This window comes from Pseudoliparis swirei, chromosome 7 (genome assembly GCF_029220125.1).
Source record: "Pseudoliparis swirei isolate HS2019 ecotype Mariana Trench chromosome 7, NWPU_hadal_v1, whole genome shotgun sequence".
NCBI classification, from domain to species: Eukaryota; Metazoa; Chordata; class Actinopteri; order Perciformes; family Liparidae; genus Pseudoliparis; species Pseudoliparis swirei.
In genome coordinates, this window is record NC_079394.1 from 24,371,463 (window position 1) to 24,395,780 (window position 24,318).

The window sequence follows — 24,318 nt, forward strand, 5'->3', positions numbered from 1 at the left end:
CGAGCCAGAAGAGTAGTAAAAGCAATGATATCATTTTCTTTGGTACTATATAGGATGGGTTTGGCAGGGATTCCAAAGATTGCCAGAAGAGGGCACGGTTGTAGCTTGATCCCTAAAACAACAACAACAGTATTGTAGCGACCCTCTGAAGTGACTGCCAATCACAGTGTGGCACCGTGCGTGCTGGTCGAGGGGGCGTGCCTGTGATTGGCGGAGTAGAGGGGAGGCGGGGTTAACCTGGGGAAGAAGGGGAGTTAAGTGTGGTTGACGGGAACCGTTGTTGACGAAGGAGCTGCTGAGCTGAGAAGAACATGCTGTCTGTGTTGGAGGATGCCCCAAATAAAGAAGGAGTAATAACGCCGTCCTGTCTCCGTGTCATCAGTCCATAACGTCCGAGACGTTACATTGGTGTCAGAAGTGATTTCGGAAGGTAAAGAGACAAGATAGAGACATGGAAGAGGGAGCTTGCGGATGGTCAGAGGACATCGCCAGAGAGTTCACGGGAGCTACAAGGGAGGCGAGGCATCGCCTGAGAGAGTCTGCAGCGAAGATGGCCAGAGACGCGGGTTTGAGTCCCGCAGCAACTTTTCGCGCCGTTTCTCCGCGGAATGTAGCGATACCGGAAGAGGGTTGCGGTCAACACTCTTTTGCAATGCCGACGGTAAAAACGCCAAAATACTCCGGTAAGTCGGCCTGGGAAGCCTTCCTTGCCCAATTTGAACTTTTATCGCATGCTGGGCGATGATCCACGGAGACTAAAGCACTGCAGCTGGCGTTGTGTCTCACGGACGATGCGCTGTCCTGCCTCCTACTGCTGAGCCCGGAGGACAGGCGGAGTTATCAAGCGCTGGTGGGGGCCCTGCAGAGGCGGTTTGGACAATGTTTACAGCCGGAGCTCCTGCGTAATGAACTAAATAACCGCTGCAGAAAACCTGGGGAGCCGCTGCGTGTGTTAGCCAATGACATTGAAAGCTTATCACGGAGGGCCTATGTACACATGCCCCCCGGAGTACAAAGCGAGCTGGCACGGGACCAGTTCGTCAGAGCAATCTTCCCCACTGAGTTGCGGGTCCAAGTGCAACTACAACACCCACAGTCATTGCCGTCGGCCTTGGAGATGGCCGTGGAGAGAGAGAATGTGTGGGGTGTAGCGGCTGAACGCGGTCAAAGAGAGGGTCCACCTGCCGTACGGTCTGCAATGCCGAGTCACTCAGAGGGAGAGAGACCAGCATGGGTGACTGAAGTGACTGAACTGATTAGAGCTGTGTCTCTACAACCAGCACACCGACCATGCCCCGGCCCCAGGCTCTGCTGGGGGTGCGGTCAGCCAGGGCACTTAGCCAGGGAGTGCCCCAAGTCAAGCGGGTCTCAGGCAAACGGTTCAGGGCTCGCATAGAGGAGGATATGCGGACCCCGACCCCAACTCCAAACCCCTATCCTCAAGTCTCGACAGCAGGAGCCCAACAGTGCACCCGGGGGCACCCGACTCCGCGTCCCCCAGAAGCAGACAACGACTCAGAACTGGAGCCTGTTGTGGCAGTGGGACGTACTGGTAAGGGAGACTCGTGCTATGTCCCCATCACTGTGGAAGGAGTGCCCTGCTTGGCGCTATTGGACACAGGGTCAACGGTAACCCTGGTTAGACCAGACATGGTCCCAGGCTGGATTCGTTTCGACGACACCACTGTTCGACTGCGCACTGTCACCGGAGAGCTGGCACCCATGAAAGGCAGAGGTCTACTGACCATATCGGTGGGGGGAGCGACGGTCTGTCATCAGGTGTGGATAGCGGCCGTACAGGACCCATGTATTCTGGGTGTGGACATTTTGAGGGCCACAGGCTGCCAGTTAGACCTGCAACGATGCACAGTGAGTTTCCAAGGAGGGCCTGCTATCGCGATGATCCCCAGTCTCACCCCTGCACTGCCTCCCTCCGGACCTCCCGCACCATCAGCGAGTACCGTAGAGACTGTAGACAGCAACCCAGGCCCCCTCACTGTCTCCCCTGGGGCAACCCTCGCGTCGTCTGACCACACTATGAGCTTCACAACTACGCCCCCGTCCGGGTTGGTCCAGAAGGAGGTGGAGGTGGATGGGACGCTGATTGCGGTGAGGGAGGTGTGGAGCAAGAACTGTGGCGACCTACACCCTCAGCAGCAGGAGCAGTTGTGGCAGCTTCTGCTAGAGTTCCGAGGCAGTTTTGCAAAGAGTGAAGACGAGGTAGGTCAAACTCATCTAGTGCAGCATGAGATTGACACAGGGGACGCACGTCCTATCAAGTGCCGCCCACGCCGCCTCCCGCTGGCCCGTCAACAGGCATGTGACGAAGCGGTCGAGAGCATGCTGCAGGCGGGTGTCATCGAGCCTTCCGACAGCCCCTGGGCAGCAGCCGTTGTCATGGTTCCAAAAAAGATACGTGGCTGGCGACTCTGCGCTGACTACAGGCCTGTAAATGGGGTAACCAGGAAATATTCATACCCACTGCCCCGCATTGATGAGTCTTTGGACCTGGTCTCTGGGTCCTCCTGGTTCTCTTCTTTGGACCTCCGCAGTGGATACTATCAGGTGCCTCTCGCCCCGGAGGCCCGGCCAAAGACTGCGTTTTGCACCGGACGGGGACTGTGGCAGTTCAAGGTCCTCAGTTTTGGACTGTGTAACGCTCCTGCCACCTTCGTCAGGTTGATGGACAAGGTATTGGAAGGAATTCCACGTCAACAGTGCCTGGTTTACCTGGACGACATCCTGGTTCACGGTAACTCGTTCGAGCAAGCCCTGGCATCATTGCGGTTGGTGCTGGAAAAAATCAGAGCGACAGGCCTAAAGCTACACCCAGAAAAGTGCCACTTCATGCAGAGAGGTTTCCTTCTTGGGACATCGGATAGGCGGGGAGGGCATTGGCACAATGCAGGAGAAGGTGCAGGCAGTCGCCGACTGGCCCACCCCCACCAACCAAAAACAGTTGAAGAGTTTTTTGGGCCTGGCCTCGTACTACAGGAGGTTTGTACAAGGGTTTGCGTATATTGCTGCGCCCCTGTTTCAATTGTTGCAGAAGGACAGCAACTTTGCCTGGACAGAGCAGTGTCAAACGGCGTTCAGCAGTCTTCGGCAAGCCCTGATTGAGGCACCGGTGCTAGCCCCAGCCGACCCTAGCCTACCTTTCACGCTGGACACGGACGCTAGCGGATCAGGCGTCGGGGGAGTACTTTCTCAGGCAAGACCCGAAGGAGAGAGAGTGGTGGGGTACTTCAGCCGGGCGTTCAGCAAGGCTGAGCGGCGCTACTGCGTTACCCGCAGAGAGCTCGTGGCAGTGGTGTTGTCAATCAGGCACTTCAAGTACTATCTGTGTGGCCAGACATTCACTGTGAGGACGGACCACTCTGCTCTGCAGTGGCTCATGACCTTCAAGGAGCCGGAGGGGCAGGTGGCCAGGTGGTTGGAGCATCTGCAGGCTTTTGACTTCATCGTGGAGCACCGGGCTGGGACGCGCCACACGAATGCCGAAGCGGCGGCCGGGACGGAGACGGGACAGGGGGAACCGGAGTCGGCCGGGACGGCTGCCGGGGCGGCGGCCGGGACGGAGACGGGACAGGGGGAACCGGAGTCGGCCGGGACGGACTACCGGAAAGCGGGACCGGCCCGGACGGAGACGGGACAGGGGGAACCGGAGTCGGCCGGGACGGAGACGGGACAGGTGGAACCGGAGTCGGCCGGGACGGAGACGGGACAGGTGGAACCAGAGTCGGCCGGGACGGAGAAGGGACAGGTGGAACCAGAGTCGGCCGGGACGGAGAAGGGACAGGGGGAACCGGAGTCGGCCGGGACGGGCTACCGGGAAACGAGACCAGCCCGGACGGAGACGGGACAGGGGGAACCGGGACCGGCCCGGACGGAGACGGGACAGGGGGAACCGGGACCGGCCCGGATGGAGACGGGACAGGGGGAACCGGAGTCGGCAGGCGGAGGCAGGACAGGGGAACCGGAGTCGGCCGGGACGGAGACGGACAGGGGAACAGGACGGCCGGACGGACTACGAAGCGGGACGCCCGGACGGAGAGACAGGGGAACCGGAGTCGGCCGGACGGAGAGGCGGACAGGGGAACGAGTCGGCCGGGACGGACTACCGGAAAGCGGGACCGGCCCGGACGGAGACGGGACAGGGGAACCGAGTCGGCCGGGACGGAGGCAGGACAGGGGAACGAGTCGGCCGGACGGACTACGAGCGGACCGCCCGGACGGCGGACAGGGGAACGAGTCGGCGGGGACGGGACAGGGGAACCGAGTCGGCCGGGCGGAGACGGGACAGGGGGAACCGGAGTCGGCCAGGACAGACTACCGGAAAGCGGGACCGGGACGAGGGGGAACGAGTCGGCCGGACGGAGACAGGACAGGGGAACCAGTCGGCCGGGACGGAGGCAGGACAGGGGAACCGAGTTGGCCGGATGGACAGGACAGGGAAGGACCGCCCGGACGGACGGGACAGGGGAACCGGAGTCGGCCGGACGGACTACGGAAAGGGACCGCCCGGACGGAGACGGACAGGGAACCGGAGTCGGCCGGGACGGAGACGGGACAGGGGGAACCGGAGTCGGCCGGGACGGAGACGGGACAGGGGGAACCGGAGTCGGCCGGGACGGAGACGGGACAGGGGGAACCGGAGTCGGCCGGGACAGGGGACAGGGGAACCGGACCGGCCGGACCGAGACGGACAGGGGAACCGAGTCGGCCGGACGGACTACGGAAGCGGGACCGCCCAGACGGAGACGGGACAGGGGAACGAGTCGGCCGACGGAGGCAGGACAGGGGGAACCGGAGTCGGCCGGGACGGAGACGGGACAGGTGGAACCAGAGTCGGCCGACAGGGGGAGTCGGCGGGACGGAGGTGGAAACAGAGTCGGCCCGGACGGAGAAGGACAGGGGAACTGGAGTCGGCCGGACGGGCTACCGGAAGCGGACCAGCCCGGACGGAGGCAGGACAGGGGAACCGGACGGCCCGGACGGAGACGGGACAGGGGGAACCGGAGTCGGCCCAGATGGAGACAGGACAGGGGAACCGAGTCGGCCGGGACGGAGAGGACAGGGGAACCGGAGTCGGCCAGGGCGGCCGGACGGAGGCGGACAGGGGAACGGGACCGGCCAGGCTACCGGGACCGCCGGACGGAGGCAGGACAGACCGGAGTCGCGGGCGGACTACCAAGCGGGGACCGGCCCAGACGGAGACGGGACAGGGGGAACCGGAGTCGGCCGGGACGGCCGCGAGACGGACAGGGGAACCGGAGTCGGCGGGCGGGGCGGACGGACAGCCCGGGAACGTCCGCCCGGCGACTGCTGGGCGGACCGGGCCGGACGGAGAACGGACAGGGGAACGGGACGGCCGGATGGAGATGGGACAGGGGAACCGAGTCGGCGAGCGGACGGGGAGACGCGGCAGGACGGGACGGACAGGACCGGCGGCCGGGACGGAGACGGGACAGGGGAACCGGACCGGCCCGGACGGAGAGGACAGGGGAACGGGAGTCGGCCGGACAGAGCGGCGAGGGGACGGACCGGCCGACGGAGACGGGACAGGGGAACGTCGGCCGGGAGACGGACAGACTAGGAGACGGGACAGGGGACGAGTCGGCCGCCGAGGCGGGACAGGGGAACCGGAGTCGGCCGAGACAGAGACGGGACAGGGGGAACCGGAGTCGGCCGGGGCGGCGGCCGGGACGGAGACGGGACAGGGGGAACCGGGACCGGCCCGGACGGAGACGGGACAGGGGAACCGGGACCGGCCCGGACGGAGACGGGACAGGGGGAACGGGAGTCGGCCGGGAAGGAGACGGGACAGGGGGAACCGGAGTCGGCCTGGACGGAGACGGGACAGGGGGAAACGGAGTCGGCCGGGACAGACTACCGGGACGGAGACGGGACAGGGGGAACCGGGAGTCGGCCAGGAAGGAGACGGGACAGGGGGAACCGGAGTCGGCCTGGACGGAGACGGGACAGGGGGAAACGGAGTCGGCCGGGACAGACTACCGGGACGGAGACGGGACAGGGGGAACCGGGACCGGCCCGGACGGAGACGGGACAGGGGGAACCGGGACCGGCCCGGACGGAGACGGGACAGGGGGAACCGGGACCGGCCCGGACGGAGACGGGACAGGGGGAACCGGAGTCGGCCGGGACGGAGACGGGACAGGGGGAACCGGAGTCGGCCGGGACGGGCTACCGGGAAGCGGGACCGGCTGGGACGGAGACGGGTCAGGGGGAACCGGAGTCGGCCGGGGCGGCGGCCGGGGCGGCGTTCAGGAAAAGGTTATCTCCCTCCAACTTGATCACCCTCCTTTGACATCTCTCGTTATGCAGTGTGTCATTTGTTACTGAAAGACATGTGTTTACTTCATCCAATATGTCTTTAACATTTTGATGGTCAACCTTAAGCCCAGAGTAGGCCTGTTGTGTCTGCTTCAGATCTTGGGCCATCTTCTTGTATTCTGCCTCCGCAGTCTGGAGTTCCACATTTTTCATTCTGAGAGTCTCAGAGATCTGTATATTGTCCTGTCTAAGAACCTGATTCTGTTCCTCCAACTCTGCTGTTAACAAAATATGCTGCTTACTTGTCTCTTTAAGTTCCAGTACCTCTTTATCCAACTGTTTGCATTGATTCTCTAGCTCCAGTTGTTTGTCCATAATATTTTCATAAGACTTTAATTCATCCTCCAGGGCCTTGCGTTTAATTGTTTCCCAATGCAATTTTTCCTTCGCCTCTTTGACTTCCAGCGACTGCATTACATGTGTTATGCAGATATTACCACGGCAGTTGTTTAAGGCCTCTTTCGATTGGACAATGATTTGTGGGTTTGGGATGATTTTTCGTGGATTCAACCATGTTACTGTTGTTGGGTGCACGTCGGATTCTGGATTAAATCTTTTTCTTTTTCCTGGCTGCATGCTTGATTCTGAATATTCCACGTTGAGTTCTAGATTCAATCTTTTTCCTGGCTGCATGCTTGATTCTGAATATTCCACGTTGATTTCTGGATTCAATCTTTTTCTTTTTCCTGGCTGCATGCTTGATTCTGAATATTCCACATTGATTCCCTTTGGATCGGGTGCCTGGTTTTCCACTTTGCTTTTGGCAAAACCAAACATGTTTCTTAAATAGTCAACCATTGTTGGAAAAAATCTCGATCAACGGTCTCTGAAATTAATCTTATCTTATACGTCCACTTGTACAAGAAAAAAACTGTACCTCTATGGCTACTTCAGTTCTGGCTATACCTACTCCTATATAGAAAAAAGATCAACGGCACCTTCATGACATCTATGACGTCAATGGAATGCACTGATCTGGCTCCGCCATGTTAGAGTGAAGTCTCATTCATTTGTTCTCACGAGATCTCATGCCTCAGTCTACCAACACATTCACCGTAAGCTAGTTTTACATTGTTAGCTGCTAATGTTGTACAACTTTAGCTATCGAGCAGGGGACCGGGAGCTTTCTGCCAGCTGAACCAGAGTGGATACCGGAAAAAACCCCACTGTGTCGGCTGGGTACGATGTCGGTAAACAGGCATTTTGGTCACGTAAGTTTACCGTAAGCCCGGTGTTACGTGTATAGCCGTTAGCTCACTCGCGTCACAACAGCCCGCGGTGCACCCGTTAAGTGAGGTGTTTCCCGTTTGACGGCGGCGCGTGTGTCCGGCGGTATAGCTCCGTGTTCTCTTCCTATGTTCAACACCTGTCTAACTGCGACAACAACAGACGCGTTCGGTTCAAAGTCGCCAGTTAACACGGTCGCTTCTTAAACCGTAACACCGGGAACGCATTCAAAGCCTGAACCCTCTCCCCGGACACAGTGTTCTATTCCCAGCTATCACAAACAATTGTAATTGGGAAATGAGACTGTTGTGTTGTTGTCGATGTGCTCCGCGGTTGTCCGGTGTTACGGTTTAAGACTGGCAAATCAGTCCTGATTTGCCAGTCCTGCCACTCTAAATTTAACAACTTTAGGATATGATGAAGCCCTCTACGACGAAGTAGTCACGAGGTCCCTAATAAAACAAATAATAAAACGAATGATGCCTTCAAGCTTCAGTTCACTTCTCGTGAAGTCTTGCATAACGGCATTTTGTCATCGGTGTGAATGTGTGTGTACATGTTGACGTGCTTCGAGTGGTTGGAATACGTATAAATATATATAAAAGCAAGTCTATTCACCAACTACCTATCACGTCCTCGCGCCTGATTGGAGTTCAGTAAAGTTAGAAAGATATTCACAGATTCGGACTTCCCGGATCAATAGCGCGAGTTAAAAGACAAACACCTCTCTGTGACCGTAGTGATGTCAACAAGCTACAACCTTCATTTTACCCACAAAAGCCGGTCTCCGACATCGATGAATAACGTTGGTCTCAATGTGCGATCAGCTGTGAGACCTAAGCCCAGGGACCGTCTGCAAAAAGCAATCCAGGAAAAACGTATTCCAAAAATATTCAATATAATAGAGAATTTAGTTTCTAGCTTTTTTTCTCATTACTGTAATTCCATAAATTACTACAGACTATTGAAGCAAACTGCTAATTTCCATTTTGTAACAGTTACAGGTACTGGAACCCAAAAGCACGACAAACACAGGAATGCAGGAGGAGGCAGTTTACTCAATGTTTCAGGTAGGGTCAAAACCGGGTGGTCCGTCAAACAGGGCAACAAATCCAAAAGGGGCAGGCAAAAATCTCAAGTCGGGTGAACAGGCAAACAGGGTTGTAACAGGCAGATCAGAACTAGTACTAGGAATTCGCTGGAAAGTTTGGCGGTGACACACAAGACAATCTAGCAGAGGACAAGTGGAAGTGAGAGATCTAAATAGTGAGGGACTAATGAGGGGATGGGCTGCAGGTGAGAAGGGCGTGAGGACCAGGTGATGGGAATGAGGGACAATCAGGTGAATATGACAGGATCTGGAATGACAGGAGGATGAATTTAGCTAGGAAGGTGGGGAATTCGTGACACATTTACCTTTAAGAATTGTTATGTTCTAAATAATTTAATAACTCATGTTAAAGAATGTCACTCTTTTCTTTGAAGAAAATATTACTTTGTTTGAAGTCACTGAAATTGTTCAAACTGTAAAGATGAAAAGTTAGTATTTTCTGTATTGGTGTTTGATGCTAGTGTTTTTACTCTCAGTGTGTTCTGAGTGACAGTGTGTGTTACCTCAGTGTGTGTTACCTCAGTGTGTGTTACCTCAGTGTGTGTTACCTCAGTGAGGGTTACCTCAGTGTGTGTTACCTCAGTGTGTGTTACCTCAGTGAGGGTTATCTCAGTGTGTGTTACCTCAGTGTGTGTTACCTCAGTGTGTGTCACCTCAGTGTGTGTTACCTCAGTGTGTGTCACCTCAGTGTGTGTTACCTCAGTGTGTGTTACCTCAGTGTGTGTTACCTCAGTGTGTGTCACCTCAGTGTGTGTTACCTCAGTGAAGGTTGTGCATGTTGTTTGGCTGCGCTGAGCGTGTTTTGAATCATGTGTTAAGAGTTGTGTTGCTTGGAATGAGTTTTGCAGGTGATGTGAACTGTTTAGCTCAGGTGACGTTGGTAGTGCAGACTGTGGTTAGAGTTTTGCACATGTGACTCCAGTTGTGCCCGCTGTCGTTTAGCAATCGGAAAAAACTGTAACTTGGATTCAAGAGGTAATGTGGAAAGGTCTCAGTGGGCGTCGGCACTGAGGTCTGCAAAGGTACAACATGTCATGCATAAATTGGATCATATCAAAATGAGTCCCGTCACAGACGATGATCAGATGATTTATTTGCTGTAAACGGCCTCGTCTCCTCGCCGTATCTCAACACGGCGTTATCAAAGCGTTCAACCAAAGATACTCAACCGCGGACATATACACGGACGATCAGCTGATACGGCATATTATGGGCTCTTTATAATAAAACTATAATAATAGAAACAGTGCAGGGGAAAGAGGGGCGTACAGAAATGTACGAGAAAAGAACTCCAAAGATCCAATAGTATATAATCTGTGTTTTTCTTATACAAACGGTTTTTTTTCTCGCATCTTCCTCGTGGATTATTTTTGTAATAATGGCCCTAATTCAGAAACACACACCAGCTGGATGTCCTAAAAATGACTTCTACGTTAATGTGATGCAGTTTCAGAGGTTCAATTTTCAATTCAGTTTATTTTGTATAGCCCAACATCACAAATTACAAATTCACCCTCAGAGGGGGCTTTACAATCTGTACATGTAGACGCCCCTGGCCCTCAGGAACAACTCCCCAAAAAAATAGAAAAAACCCTTTCACGGGGGAAAAAAGGAAGAAACCCTGAGGAGAGCAACAGAGGAGGATCCCTCTCCAGGATGGACAGAACAATAGATGTCATGTGACCAGATGAACAATAGATGTCATGTGACCAGATAAACAATAGATGTCATGTGACCAGATGAACAATAGATGTCATGTGACCAGATGAACAATAGATGTCATGTGACCAGAAGGCATCATTACAGAGCTACAACACATTCAATGAGTGTGACCGAGCGTATGAATAGTTGGACCACGATCCAGACCTCCACGATCCATCAGATGGACCCTATGAGACGTGAGGTCTATGAGATGTAGATACATATCCGACCATTTGAACCCAGCAACGGCCAGAGAGCTGAACGAGAACGGGTCAGATTCATGTGTCGGACCGGCGGGTTTCATTGGCTGGCGTAGCTCCTCTCGTCCGTTCTGGATGTGAGGAACTCAAATACGTGATTCTGGTTGAAGACAGAAACCGTCTGGAGGAAGCTTCAGTCGTCTGAGGAAGACAAATTAACTTACCGCCTTTGAAAAGATTCCCTCTTTGTGTTCACGTGAGAGAGGAACGCCGTCCGCGGGAACCGGGAAAGTGCTCCGGAGCCACGAGTCAGCGTCGCTTAGCCTCGGCAAAACAAAGGAATGTTCCAGGAAGAAGACGAGCGGCTTCTCCCATCAGAACTATTCATGAGAGAATCTGTTAACGAGCGCAGAGTGAGGCTCACAGACTCACTGTGTGTGTGTGTGTGTGTGTGTGTCTGTCTGTGTATCTGAGTGTGTGTGTCTTTGTGTGTTTACATGTGTATCTGTGTGTGTGTATCTGTGTGTGTGTGTATGTGTGTGTCTATGTTTCTATGTATCTGTTTGTGTGTGTACCTGTGTGTGTGTCTGTGTGTGTATCTGTGTGTGTGTGTGTACCTATGTGTGTGTCTGTGTTTCTATGTATCTGTGTGTGTGTACCTGTGTGTGTCTGTGTTTCTGTGTGTCTGTGTATCTGTGTGTCTATGTTTCTATGTACCTGTGTGTGTGTATGTGTGTGTCTGTGTTTCTGTGTGTCTATGTATCTGTGTGTACCTGTGTGTGTGCATGTGTGTCTGTGTTTCTGTGTGTGTACCTGTGTCTGTGTTTCTGTGTGTCTATGTATCTGTGTGTACCTGTGTGTGTATGTGTGTCTGTGTTTCTGTGTGTGTGTGTACCTATGTGTGTGTCTATGTTTCTATGTATCTGTGTGTGTGTACCTGTGTGTTTCTGTGTGTCTGTGTGTCTATGTATGTGTGTGTGTGTGTACCTATGTGTGTGTTTCTGTATCTGTTTGTATTTGTGTGTGTGTCTATGTATCTTTGTATCTGTGTGTGTGTGTGTATCTGTGTGTGTGTCTGTCTGTGTTTCTATGTATTTGTGTGTGTGTGTTTGTATCTGTTTCTGTTTCACTGAGTGTCATTTTATCTGTTTGTGTGTGTGTGTGTGTATCGGTGTGTGTGTATTGGTGTGTGTTTGTGTGTATCTGTGTGTGTGTGTGTGTCAGCAGTGTAGGAGGCGTAGAGCCCAGCAGCTGCTGGCTCAGGCTCTGTCTGAGGCCGTCGGCCTGATGCTCCACCACCGGCTGCCCTCCTCCACGCTCGCCGCCGCCTCCCTCGACATGTTGGAGTGTCAAGGCCGGTCCGACCATGCGGCGCCGGGTCAATACTTCGCCTTGTTCCAGGTGTGTGCGCTCACGCCACGCAGGTGTCTCTGCGCCCTCCGAATGGCACATCGCCACGGACGCCGCGATTCCAGCTATTTCCACCGGCTCCGCCTCCCGTCTTTACTTCCCAGAGCTGCTGCACCGTCGCCGCGATGGCCGCGGTCCTGAGCGCCGCCAGCACCGGCGCGTCCCGACCCTCGGCTCGGCTCGGTCCGCACAGGAAGCTGCTTTCCCGGGAGGAGAGGCCCGGCGACACGCCGACGGGGGCGCAGGCCTCTCCCAGGTACCGGGTCACCAAGCCCCCCACTCATGATTTATGGATGCTGTCGTAGGCTACTCAGTGAATCCCCCTTTGTGTGTGTGTGTGTGTGGGGGGGGGGGGGGGGGGGGGGCATGTAGCTGGCATGTGGCATCAGGACATCTGCAGCCTTATGAATATCACACAGCTGGAATGTGCCCCCTAAAATGCAGATGAATCTTTTCTTAATGTGTGAATATTAGAAGTAAAATCATGATCAACATCGGTGTGTTTAAATGTGTATTTCTGTAAAGAATGGAGATTATACAGTCCTCGATTTCCCTCAAAGCAAGTGAAGCGTGTTTAATTGTGTTATTATTGCCAACGGTCTTCAGAATAAATTATATGTGAATAATGCACTTTATCATTAACATGACAAAGTGAAAACCGATTGTGATATTATCGTCGTCATCATTTTAATACGGACGTGACTGAAATGCCATCGTTTCATCTGTGACCTTTTCGGACACATTACACGTGGTCGTTGATCCGGAATGAGGTTTTCTCCTCTTCTTCAGTTTCCAGATCACTTCTAATAACGATAGCAGTGAATAAATCCTTCACTACTCATATTGACTGCTATAATATGTGCAAAGAATCTGCAATTATGTCCTTTTTAGTGACGATGGTGCTTCATCACAACCAGAGCAATGCTCCATATGCCTCAAGTTTTCATATAATATGAATTCATCCACAGCAAATACTTCTTTAATCCTCTAACATGTTCGACATGTTTGAATTATTTTTTTATTATTTTTCGTTTTTGGATAGTATCTTAATTTATAAAGTATACATCAGCACAGGTGTAGTATTCAATATATACCATCCAGTCTTTCAAATTAAATAACATTGAACATTTTTGGGAGAGTGTACATACAAACAGAGAAATACATCAGACAAGGGGGAGACTAGGGAGGGAGAGGGATAGAGGTCGGAGAGGTTTCCTAAACTAGAGCAGCGTTGCAGGGTCATTCATTTATTATCTCCACAGGATCTGTCCGTATTGGATTCGCATATTTCACCCACTTGTCCCAGAGTTGAATAAACATACTTCTCTGAAGGCGGAGGGAGAAGGTGATCCTTTCCATAGCATAGATGTCATTTACTATGTCTCTCCACTCCTGAATCGTGGGGGGCTCAGGAAGCAGCCAGCGTCTGGTGAGCGCTTTTTTACAAGCGGTTATTAAAATGCCAAACATGTATTTATCTCGTCTCCCTGTTTGAAAATCAAATTTTCCTAAGAATAAAGTTGCAAATTCCAGGGGCAAGTTAGTGTTCAGTATGATTTCCAATATTTGATGAAAATCTGCCCAGAAAGGCCTTATGACAGGGCACTCCCAAAATATGTGCCAGTGATTTGCTTCTTGAGCCCCACACTGTCTCCAACATGTGGCATCCCCTCCCGCGAAGCGTGCCTTCTGCTTCGGTGTAATAAAGAAACGAATAACACACTTCCATGCAAATTCCCGCCATATATGAGAGTTGGTACATTTCCATTGGAATTTACACACATCTAACCAGTCTTCGTTTGATATTGAGAGGTTGCCATCTCTTTCCCATTTTTCCTTTACATATACTGCAGTGTGGGATTTTTTTGTCATAAGGCCCTTGTAGGATTTAGAGATAATACCTCTGTTTGATTCGTTTTGGTAGGCACCGAGAAATATTCTTAGTATTGGTTCATCAAGGTCTATTTTATTTATAATGTTATGTTTCGAAATGGTTGCGTATCTGGAGATATCTATAAAAAGACGATATTTTTCCCTTAGGTGTTCAAAGTCCTTTAGTTGTCCTTTATCTGTCAAAGAATAGTATGTCGTTATACCTTTTGGGATCCAAGATTTAAATCTTAAATCAATATGATTTATTGGTTTGAACCCCGGGTCATAGGCACACCATTGAAGTATTTGTAGTTTATGATCTAGTTTATATTCTCTTTTTATCATGTTCCAGATTTTTTAATTGAATTTGATCCATGGGTTTTGTAAATTGTCTATAAGTTTTCCCAGGTTTTTGTGTGCTAATACTGCTTGAATTGGGGGGTCATTCATAATAGAGAGTTCAATATCTTTCCACCTGGCGCACTAAAATGGGGTACACATGTTAATTAAGGGTTTAATCTGAACAGCATAGGTGCTTTAAGCAATTTAATCTTTCCGCTGAGAAAATACGCACAGTCGACGAGTGAGCGCACCAACTTCCTGCAGCACACAAATCAAATGTGGCGTGATCAGCTGCAGCCAATCATGGCCAAGCGGAGCAGGCGTTCTGTGCATGGATTTCACACAGGACAGGAGACATGAAGCAAGGTTGCTTTTTGTTGATGTTGGAGTTGTTGTCTCAGCTGTTTGTTGACCGGTAGAAACAGTGTAAAAAGACTGAGTCCCGCTGTATAACTCAGGCTGCACTACAGCGCTTATTCACAGGCGCGATCCCACTCCTGAGCGGCACGGGGCCTTTGACCTGCTCCGTGTCCGACCTGGGTCGGTGCAGCCCTCCTTAGACGACCTCAATACCGAACTTAGTGCGGACACCCGATCGGCATAGTGCGCCGCAGCTCAGAGCTCCTGAGCTCCAACGATCCTCCAGCCTCAGCCTCCCGGTAACTTGGATTACAGGCACGTGCCACCGCACCCGGCGAGAATCAGCTTGATTCGGAGAAGATTTGGGCTTTTACAAACGTGACGTCGTCAGTGTTATCAAGTGGAATCTTGTGATGAAAACAAAACCTGCATCTGAATTTGTACAATTTAACCTCAATAACTAATGGCAAAGTGACTCAGTATGGCGACTGGGATATGTTGCATAATGACGGTGGCAGCCTGCCACATTTCTACTGCAAGCTGGAGGAAAGCAAGACATATATAGATATATTTTATGAAAAAGTGCTTTCAACTTTCATTCCATAAATTAGCTAATATTGTTCAATTCAGTTTATTTGTATAGCCCAATTTCACAAATTACAAATTTGTCTCGGAGTGCTTTACAATCTGTACACATAGACATCCCTGCCCCAAAACCTCACATCGGACCAGGAAAAACTCCCAAATAACCCTTCAGGGGGAAAAAAGGGAAGAAACCTTCAGGAGAGCAACAGAGGAGGATCCCTCTCCAGGATGGACAGATGCAATAGATGTAATGTGTACAGAAGGACAGATTTAGACTTAAAATACATTCAATGAATGTGACAGAGTGTATGAATAGTTCATAGTCGGCATATTCCACGATGGAGACCTCCACGATCCATCAGGCAGATGGCGGTGGGGAGGAGGAGTGGGCGGAGTCTCAACAGGACAGTGGCGTAGTCGGTAGCAGGAATTCCTCGACCCAGACCTCGATGATCCATCAGTAGATAGGATCTATGTCGTCTCATAGGGTCCGATGACCCCATGAGACGTGAAGTCACAAGGACTCCGGGGAGAAAGCAGAGTTAGTAATGTGTGATGGGGAGATGAAAATTCATCCCTAAGGAGAGAAAAAAGAGGAGATAGGTACTCAGTGCATCCTAAAACGTCCCCCGGCAGCTATAAGCCTATAGCAGCATATCAAGGGGCTGGACCAGGTGAACCTGATTCAGCCCTAACTATAAGCTCTGTCAAAGAGGAAAGTCTTAAGTCTACTCTTAAACGAGGTGACTGTGTCTGCCTCCCGGACTGAAGGTGGAAGCTGGTTCCATAAAAGAGGAGCTTGATAACTAAAGGCTCTGGCTCCCATTCTGCTTTTTAAGACTCTAGGAACTACAAGTAGTCCCGCATTTAGTGAGCGTAGCTCTCTAGTGGGGCAATATGGTACTACAAGCTCCTTAAGATATGATGGTGCATCACCAATCAAGGCTTTGTACGTTAAGAGAAGAATTTTAAAAGTGATTCTTGATTTTATGGGTAGCCAGTGCAGAGCAGCTAGTGCAGGAGTGATGTGATCTCTTTTCTTAGTTTTAGTGAGAACACGAGCTGCAGCATTCTGGATCAACTGGAGGGACTGTAGAGTATTCTCGAAACTGGGCACTTCGCAGATGATGGAAAACAGGCTTCCGGACGCGCGTGGATTAAGTTATCAACATTTAATGGCAGGAAGTGTAAAACAAACATTCAACATACCTGCAAACTTGTCACCTTTCGGTGAAATTCACCGTTTTGAACTCAAAATAGGTCATCCACGTGAATCGTGGAGATCCGAAGAGTTTTACTTTTGGGGGGGGGGGGGTCACCTGGCCCGCTGCCGTTGAGATTGCAGTGAGACGCGGAGAAAAGTGTGAAGTGGTGCTCTTCGCAATAAAACATCTTTGATGGGACGTGTCGCGTCTCGGCCAATCAGCGTTCAGATGTCGACATCGTTTGGGAGTTCAGGTTAGCTTGAATGTCAGCCCGCTACATCGACTGCTGTCACGCTGCACGGTGTATCGATGCTAACAAAGTACCCGTACGTTAAACACAATGTGATTTAGCATATTTCTAGTATCGATACTTCATTAAGAGAGCGATCAGAGCGCACGCGCTGCTCCGTGTCGAGCTGTCTGCGCACACTGCGCTGCGCAGCTCACAGCGAGAGAAGTGGCGCAGCTTTAGAGACTTCGCCTTAAAAAATAAAAAGATGCCAGAAGTGAAATGTTTCAGTCTGTAAAGTTCTGTAACTCCAGCTGCTCATCCTGATGAACTGTGGATCATCTGGTCAGAGACTAACGGCCTCATAGTGTATAATCAATGCTATGATGGAACCATGTAGTTTCATTCATATCTGGCTGTATTAATACTATTACTGTCATTTGTTAAGTGTTGAAAAAGTTGGTAAAAAATGAACCATATACAGGACTGTCTCAGAAAATTAGAATATTGTGATAAAGTTCTTTATTTTCTGTAATGCAATTAAAAAAACAAAAATGTCATGCATTCTGGATTCATTACAAATCAACTGACATATTGCAAGCCTTTTATTCTTTTAATATTGCTGATTATGGCTTACAGTTTAAGAAAACTCTAAAATCCTATCTCATAAAATTTTAATATTTCCTCAGACCAAGTTAAAAAAAAGATTTATAACAGCTGAGTGTTTGTCAAGGCTCAGGAAACCCTTGCAGGTGTTTCGAGTTAATTAGACAATTCAAGTGATTTGTTTAATACCCTACTAGTATACTTTTTCATGATATTCTAATATCGCTCTGCCGTGATACGCGCCGTGATACGCGCCGACACATCCGCACACACAGGTACATATGTGTTTCTTCATGTGTGATGTGTAGTGCTCACTTGTACAAACGTAAATAGATGTGACATGTGGCTTCAAGAGCTCCAGCAATATGTTCATCATTGTTTTGTGGATAGAACATAACTAGTATTCCATTCTTCCTGTTGTTCAGTGTTCGCAATGTTTCTAATCTCTGTTCACAGTACCGTCGTCATTATATACTCGTCACGAAAGTCAATTAGTTGTTGTCGGTATTGTGTGGCTGTTGCGTTGCGAACAAGCATCGCTAAACATGTTTTAAAGTGTAAATATCCGAACAAGGTAACCAGTTGTTTCAGATCCCCTCCGCCAAACTGTTCCCATGAAACAAAAGATGTGACGTAATGGTTGAATATATCAATTACTTGAGTTGAAAGTAATATCTGGTGGTGCAGCGCACAGACTGCGCGGCTTAGAGTGCAGTCTCATTTTGCGTGACAGAGATCGAAACCAGGTCGGGTGATCTTTTAATTTTTATTTTTTATTCAATGTATTTATTCCTACGTGGCTGTGATGCACTGCTCACTTATACAATCGTAATCGCCGAAATGGATATGAACGGAGGCTTGAAGATCTCCAGCAATATGTTTGTGAATGTGTGACGAATCTGGTGAGCGAGACAGAGCCCCGCTGCAGATGTGAAGAGAACACAACACACGCACGCGTAGGGAAACCAGTAGGTTTGAAAACCAGTAGGGGTGTAACACCGGCACTCTCGGTCCAAAGTGTTTGGTTTGTGAGCTCATTTGATGGACGGATTTAGGGGGGGGAGCTCCCCAATATTTATTTTAAAAGGTACGACGTTTAAGAGAGATGGATTATAATATCAGCACGCCTGATTACAATGATCACGTGTTCGTGGATCTTCTCCCTCTCCCGCTGTCTCTCTCTCTCTCTCTCCTTTCAGGCACAAAGAACCACAGCATGCAATGGAGAGAACACCAGCATCCTAAATCTATATTATAATCATTAATCATCCCCAATAGTGTGGTCTTTGTTAAAAAAATTGCAAATGTAGCGTTTTGACACAATTACATTACTTTTGTTCCTCTTTTTTTCCGCTTTCACTTTTGAACCGGAAGTCTTGGAAACAATAAATATATCATTCTTGGACCAGATGAATCGACCCATATAAGCCACACACATAGGTCGTTTTAATTCTATTTTTAATTGTTTGTCATTAGTGTTGTTTTGTTGCTGCTTTTCCTACAGAGTTGGAGCAATCGTCCCCACATTTGGTCCAGAACATCCTGGACTTTTTGATTTGAGATGCGTCATTCAGTTTTGCTTTACCTGTCCCTGAGTTTTTTTCTCAAATGCTGGGCTCAAGGATTACAGCATATTTACTTTGTGCTTTTGCGACCACATTAGATATGTCTGAGTAACCATGTTGTTTAGCCACGAGGTAGCGCTGCAGCAGCATCTATACATTTATTATATAAATTATATTTGTTTGACTATTTTTATTGTTTGTGTGACCTTGCACTATAGCCTGTGTGTTCAATATTTACTGTCCCTGTTGTGAATAAATATATTTCATGGACTAATGTCTACATTTGTCATTAATATGTGAATCATTATAGTGAACAGTAAATACATATTTAATTTAAGTAATTGCAATTCAAATGTTTATGAGAAGAAAACTAACATGTTACATATAGGTTATAAATAATGAAGTCAAGTACTGATATAATCTGTCTGCCACTGGGATAAAGTGGGAAGCACTTTTCTTGATCAACAGCCCAACTGAGTCTCGAACCCGCGTCCAAACGTGGCTTTTCAGGACATTGGACAGCGTAGATAATACTGCAATTTCATTGGCTGTCAGTGAGTTCCCACAATCACGTCTTGCCCCCCCCCGCGGGGAAGGGGGGTTAAAGGTCTGAAATGAGCCAACACCTCTGGATGTGTGTATTCTTTGTATTTGCCGGCAGCTAGCAGCCGGGTTATCTGGAGTGACAGCAGATTAACGCACAAAGACATTTTATTTATCTAAAACCGTGTGGGTGATGGCACGGTTGAGGAGTGTTCGTCCGAGTCTGCATCCTGGTGTAACAGCAGCAGTGCGTCCCGGGGAACAGCGTAGTCGGCCATGTTGGGGAGCCCGGACACCACGCAGCAGCTCAGGGCACTGCGGGAAATGCCCATGTCACAAGCCTCCGTCCACTCAGCGGTCGTCCCCTCGTAGCTCTCCACGTTGCAGCAGCTGGTGTTGCCGTTGAAGCCCCCGACAACAAAGAGACGATCGTCCAGCACTTCGATGCCGAAGTTGCTGCGGGGCGTCACCATGGGCGTCACTTCCTGCCAGCTGTTGTGCACGGGGTCGTACGCCTCTGCAGTGTCCAGACAGTTGTTGCCATCAAAGCCGCCAACCTTTGGGACAGCAAGTGAAATATATGGTGAAAGAAAAGAAACTCACTCAACTCCTTCTGATTCATCTGTTGACTGAACGTCACACGAGTTTCATGTGAACTTACTGCATACACGAGACCTCCATATGCAGCGGTGCCAGTTCCGCTGCGCGGGATCCTCATGGGGGCGATCAGCGTCCACTGGTCGGCCCCCGGGAGGTAGCATTCAGCCGTCTGCAGGCACTCGCTCCCATTGAAGCCTCCGCAGATGTAAAGCTGGGGAGAACAGGAGGGGTTAAGTAGAGAATCACTTCTTCTGGCTTCAACTCCTTATAAATTATACCGAGATCTTTCTACTCTAGCAGGATGATTCCCATCGTCCAACTATTGGTGTTGGTCTCTAATATCTAATACGTTGCATCATCTTAGTAAAGTTTCTTTAAATCATGATTACAAACCTGAGAGAAGCTATAAACAAACTGTCTAAAAAAGAAAGGGGATTCTTGTTTATGTCAGTGACATCCAGATAATAAGTGTTTACATGTTTTTCTACTTGACCATCCACATACAAATTAACCACAGTGTGCAATAGTGACACACACTAACTCACTCATGCACCTCTTTTCACTTCCATGCACACAACATCACACATTCTCTCGAGAGCCCATATGTCTCTGAAGACCTTCAGTCTGACACACTTCCCTCTGGCCAATCACTCAATGCACCTCAAGACAACTGCATCAGGTCCCATGGAAACAAGGTAAACAACAGGTACACATTTACTCTGTTGCCCATAAATAACTCCCAGACACTTTCCCCCACCACACCACCTTGTTGTGCAGCGTCGTGCTGCTGGCGTCGCCCCGGCGCTCTCGCATCGGCGCGATGAGACTCCACTGGTTGGCCTCGGGCCTGTAGCGCTCGGCGGTGCAGAGCCACGAGTTCCCATCGAAGCCTCCCATGGCATAGATGTACCCGTCCAGCGCGGTGACGCTCACGTAGCTGCGGCGGTGGCACATGGTGGAGGCCTCGTGCCAGACGCGCGTCCTCAGGTCGAACCTGCGCACGCTGTTAAAATGCTCCCCCCGGTTGAAGCCGCCGATGCAGTAAAGGCTCCCGTTGAGGACGGCGGTGCCGTGAAAGGTGCGGGGACGCTCGCAATTGTTTGTCTTGTTCACCCAGTAGTCGGCGCGGAAGTCGTACGCCTCGATGCCGTTGGTTGGATTGCCGCCGCTCCAGCCTCCGATGGCCAACAGGACGGCGTTCGGGAGGCGACGGCGGAGGAGAGGGTTGCTGAGCGAAGGCCTGCTGGTCCGGATGTGACCGATGGCCTCGAGGACACCCCGGGCCATTGACAGGCACTCAGTGCTGGTGCTCACCAGCTCATTGGACAGAACCTTGAGCCGCATGTAGTTCAAACTCGTCAAGGCCAGTCGCACCTACGCAGAGAGAAAGGGACAGGAGTGTTGAATTGAATCTGGTAAACACCATCAGCCAAATGCTGAAGGTGCAAGTCCAAACGAAGTGACCGAACGTTATCATACCTTTGAAAAGAGCACCGCTATGTGTGCTTTCCGTGTTTCGGGCGCGTGGTCGATCCAGCGAAGGACGGCCTCGAAGGCGACGCTCTCGTTCCTCACGTTGAGGTCGTCTCTTTCGAGGATGTCGATGAGCTGCTGCAGCGACAGCTGCAGGAACTCTTCGTGGTGAGCCACCTCCTCGAAGTGCTCCACCATGTAGCGGTAGGCCCTGCGCTGCAGTTCGGGGCAGAAGACGATGTCGGTGAACTCAGATGCCGATGCAGTTCTCCGCTCTGAGCTGCTCCCCGAGGAAGTCGCAGCAAGTCTGCACGACGTCCATCACGTTGAGCTGGTCAGCCGCCAGCAGCAGCTCCCGCACGTTTTCTTCAGTCACTGAAACGGAGCCGGTGTACGCAAACTCAATGATGAGCCGCATGGCGTCGGGAGACACTCCTGGTATGATGAAGACTTTCTTGCCTGGTGGGCACCAGCGTCTGAAGAGAGCACTGAGGGTGAAACATAGAAGCAAAGAGTTGGAAAGACTTCAGATCTTTGAATTTTTTATTTTATTTTAAATTTATTTAACCAGGAAATGCCTCATTGAGATTAAAAATCTCCTTTACAAGAGTGTCCTGGCCAAGACAGCAGCAGTAGCACGTCACACAAAGTTCCATACAATACAACATGAAACAGTGACAGACAATATAAAAAACGAAAAAACAAAATCACAGCATGAATAAAACCAAAACTAAGACTCAAGTCAACACAACCCAGCTTACACAGGAGCACATACCTCCGTCATATAAAACATCTACAGCTAGATGAATTTCCCTCCAATAAAATCGACACACGACCCCGTTTAGTATTAAAGGGGAATTAGACAACACGTTCACCACCGGACATCAGAGTGTAACTCGCAGTAAGAATGTCTCAAAAATCTCGAGTTCCTGTAGTACGAGAGTTTCTTGAAGGTCGACTGGTCTCTTGGGTCCCGAGATGTGTTTTGAGTCCATGGAGATAATGTGAAGGAGCAAGAATTCTAGAATGGATTCATATATCATCACCGACCAACTGACGTCTTTGAGGGGCCGTGAGGGACATTATTCAGAATACCCTCTCACACACACTAGTGAAAAGCTCTCACACACACACATGATATGAAACGCTCTCATACACTCATATGAAAATTTCACTTGAAACGGAAGGTGTTTCAGTTGAGGAGCTGCTGTTACACCAGGATGTAGACTCGGACGAACACTTCTCAACCGTGCCATCACCCACACGGTTTTAGAGAAATAAAATGTCTTTGTGCGTTAGTTTTTTTCGTTTGCTAAGCGACAGTGGGCACAACTGGAGTCACATGTGCAAAACTCTAACTACAGTCTGCACAGCAGCAGTTCATGTGGACCAAACTCTAGTTTGTTTTTCATTGCTTGAACACAGTTTTCAAAACTCTAACACTTATCCCATGACTTTAACCACAACCTGCACAACACTGTGGATCTACAGCACTTTGTTCAAATGCTAACACACTGCTGTCAAAACTGTGAACCACACATTCAAAACGGAATACATTTCAGCCTTGTGCCTTTCAAACACTGCTGATTGCAATTTCAGCTGAAAGGCTAAGCAGATGTCTTGTTTTAGACTTGTTAGTGAACACACACACATATATAGGTAGAGCTCAGAAAGACTCATTTTGGAAATGGAACAAGGAAGACGGGTTCGTGGAGGGAGAAGGGTGGCAGGGAGAGGGGGATGCGTGGAGGAAGACAAAGAGCTGTTATTCCAGATGAAATAAGGGCTACACTTATAGAGCATGTAATGTAATGTCGTGAACCAAGTGTTTGGTCAACACCCACATGACCAAATGTCTCTTTTGGAAGCCATGCGTGCCGGATGTGAGGACACGAGTCCAGAGGACTGCCAGGTGGATCAGGCCCTCCAGAAGGTTCTTCCCCAGGTGGCAAGAGAGAATATTAGATGTGCTGTTGATGACAACATGTGGCCTGATGCTAGAGAGGCAGGATTAGCCCCTCAATTATTTGTTTGAATTATGTACTTTTAGTTTCTACCCTTTTTTTCTCATTTCTGTAATTCCATAAATTACTGCAGACTATTCAAGCAAACTGCCAAGTTCTCAGAATCAGAAACAGTTTTATTGCCAGGAATGTTTACACAAACGAGGAATTTTTTTTGGTGGAAGGTGCAACATTTGGACATGACAAACAAACAACAATCAACACGACAGAAAGACAACAAATAATGTGAAAGTGTTTGGGTGTGTGCTTCAAGTGGTGTGTTTTAGTTAAAGTGCATGTTAAAGTGACGTGTGTGGAGGAGGGAAGAAGAAGGAGGAGGGAGGAGGAGGAAGAGGAAGGAGCGGGAAGAAGGAGGAGAGAGGAAGGTGGAAGAAGAGGTGGTAGTCCTGGGGGTGACAGTCAGTCAGTCCCGGGGTCCATTGATGAGCCCGACCGCCGACGGGAAAAAACTTTTGGTGTGGCGGGTGGTCTTTGTCATGATGGACCGCAGCCTCCTCCCGAGGGAGGGACTCGAACAGGAGTGGCCAGGGTGGGAGGGGTCAGCGACAATCTTTCTGGCCCGCTTCAGTGACCTGGAAGTGAACAGGACCTGGAGGGAAGGCAGATTGCAGCCGATAACCCTCTCGGCCGAGCGGATGATGCTCTGCAGCCTGCGCTTGTCTTTGGCTGTGGCTGCAGGGTGCCAGACGGTGATGGAGGAGCAGATGATGGACTCAACGATGGCCATGTAGAATTGTACCATCATCTTCCCTGGCAGGTTGAATTTCCTCAGCTGCCTCAGGAAGAACATCCTCTGCTGGGCCTTCTTGGTGATGGAGCCGATGTTCAGCTCCCACTTGAGGTCCTGGGAGATGATGGAGCCCAGGAAGCGGTAGGACTCCACAGCGTCAACGGGGGAGTCACACAGGATG

The 24,318-nt window shown here is 50.2% G+C and overlaps 1 protein-coding gene and 1 pseudogene across 3 annotated transcripts; one reads left to right on the plus strand and one right to left on the minus strand.

Annotated features, from left to right (window-relative positions):
• The first annotated feature begins 7,379 nt into the window (after positions 1 to 7,379).
• On the plus strand, positions 7,380 to 19,037 carry LOC130197011 (cilia- and flagella-associated protein 46-like). Of its 3 annotated transcripts, XM_056419463.1 has the most exons (5): positions 7,380 to 7,565; positions 8,580 to 8,651; positions 11,821 to 11,994; positions 12,108 to 12,259; positions 18,402 to 19,037. In XM_056419463.1, exons 1-5 carry the CDS (start codon positions 7,539 to 7,541, stop codon positions 18,445 to 18,447), a joined length of 471 nt encoding a protein of 156 aa, XP_056275438.1. In that variant the 5' UTR covers positions 7,380 to 7,538; the 3' UTR covers positions 18,448 to 19,037. The 3 variants fall into 3 exon arrangements, with proteins under 3 accessions (XP_056275438.1, XP_056275437.1, XP_056275439.1); XM_056419462.1 differs by lacking the exon at positions 18,402 to 19,037 and having other exon boundaries at positions 12,108 to 12,339; XM_056419464.1 differs by lacking the exons at positions 8,580 to 8,651; positions 18,402 to 19,037 and having other exon boundaries at positions 12,108 to 12,339.
• Positions 19,038 to 19,460: 423 nt separating this feature from the next.
• Positions 19,461 to 24,318, minus strand: part of LOC130196989 (kelch-like protein 10) — a 94,319-nt pseudogene continuing 89,461 nt past the window's right edge.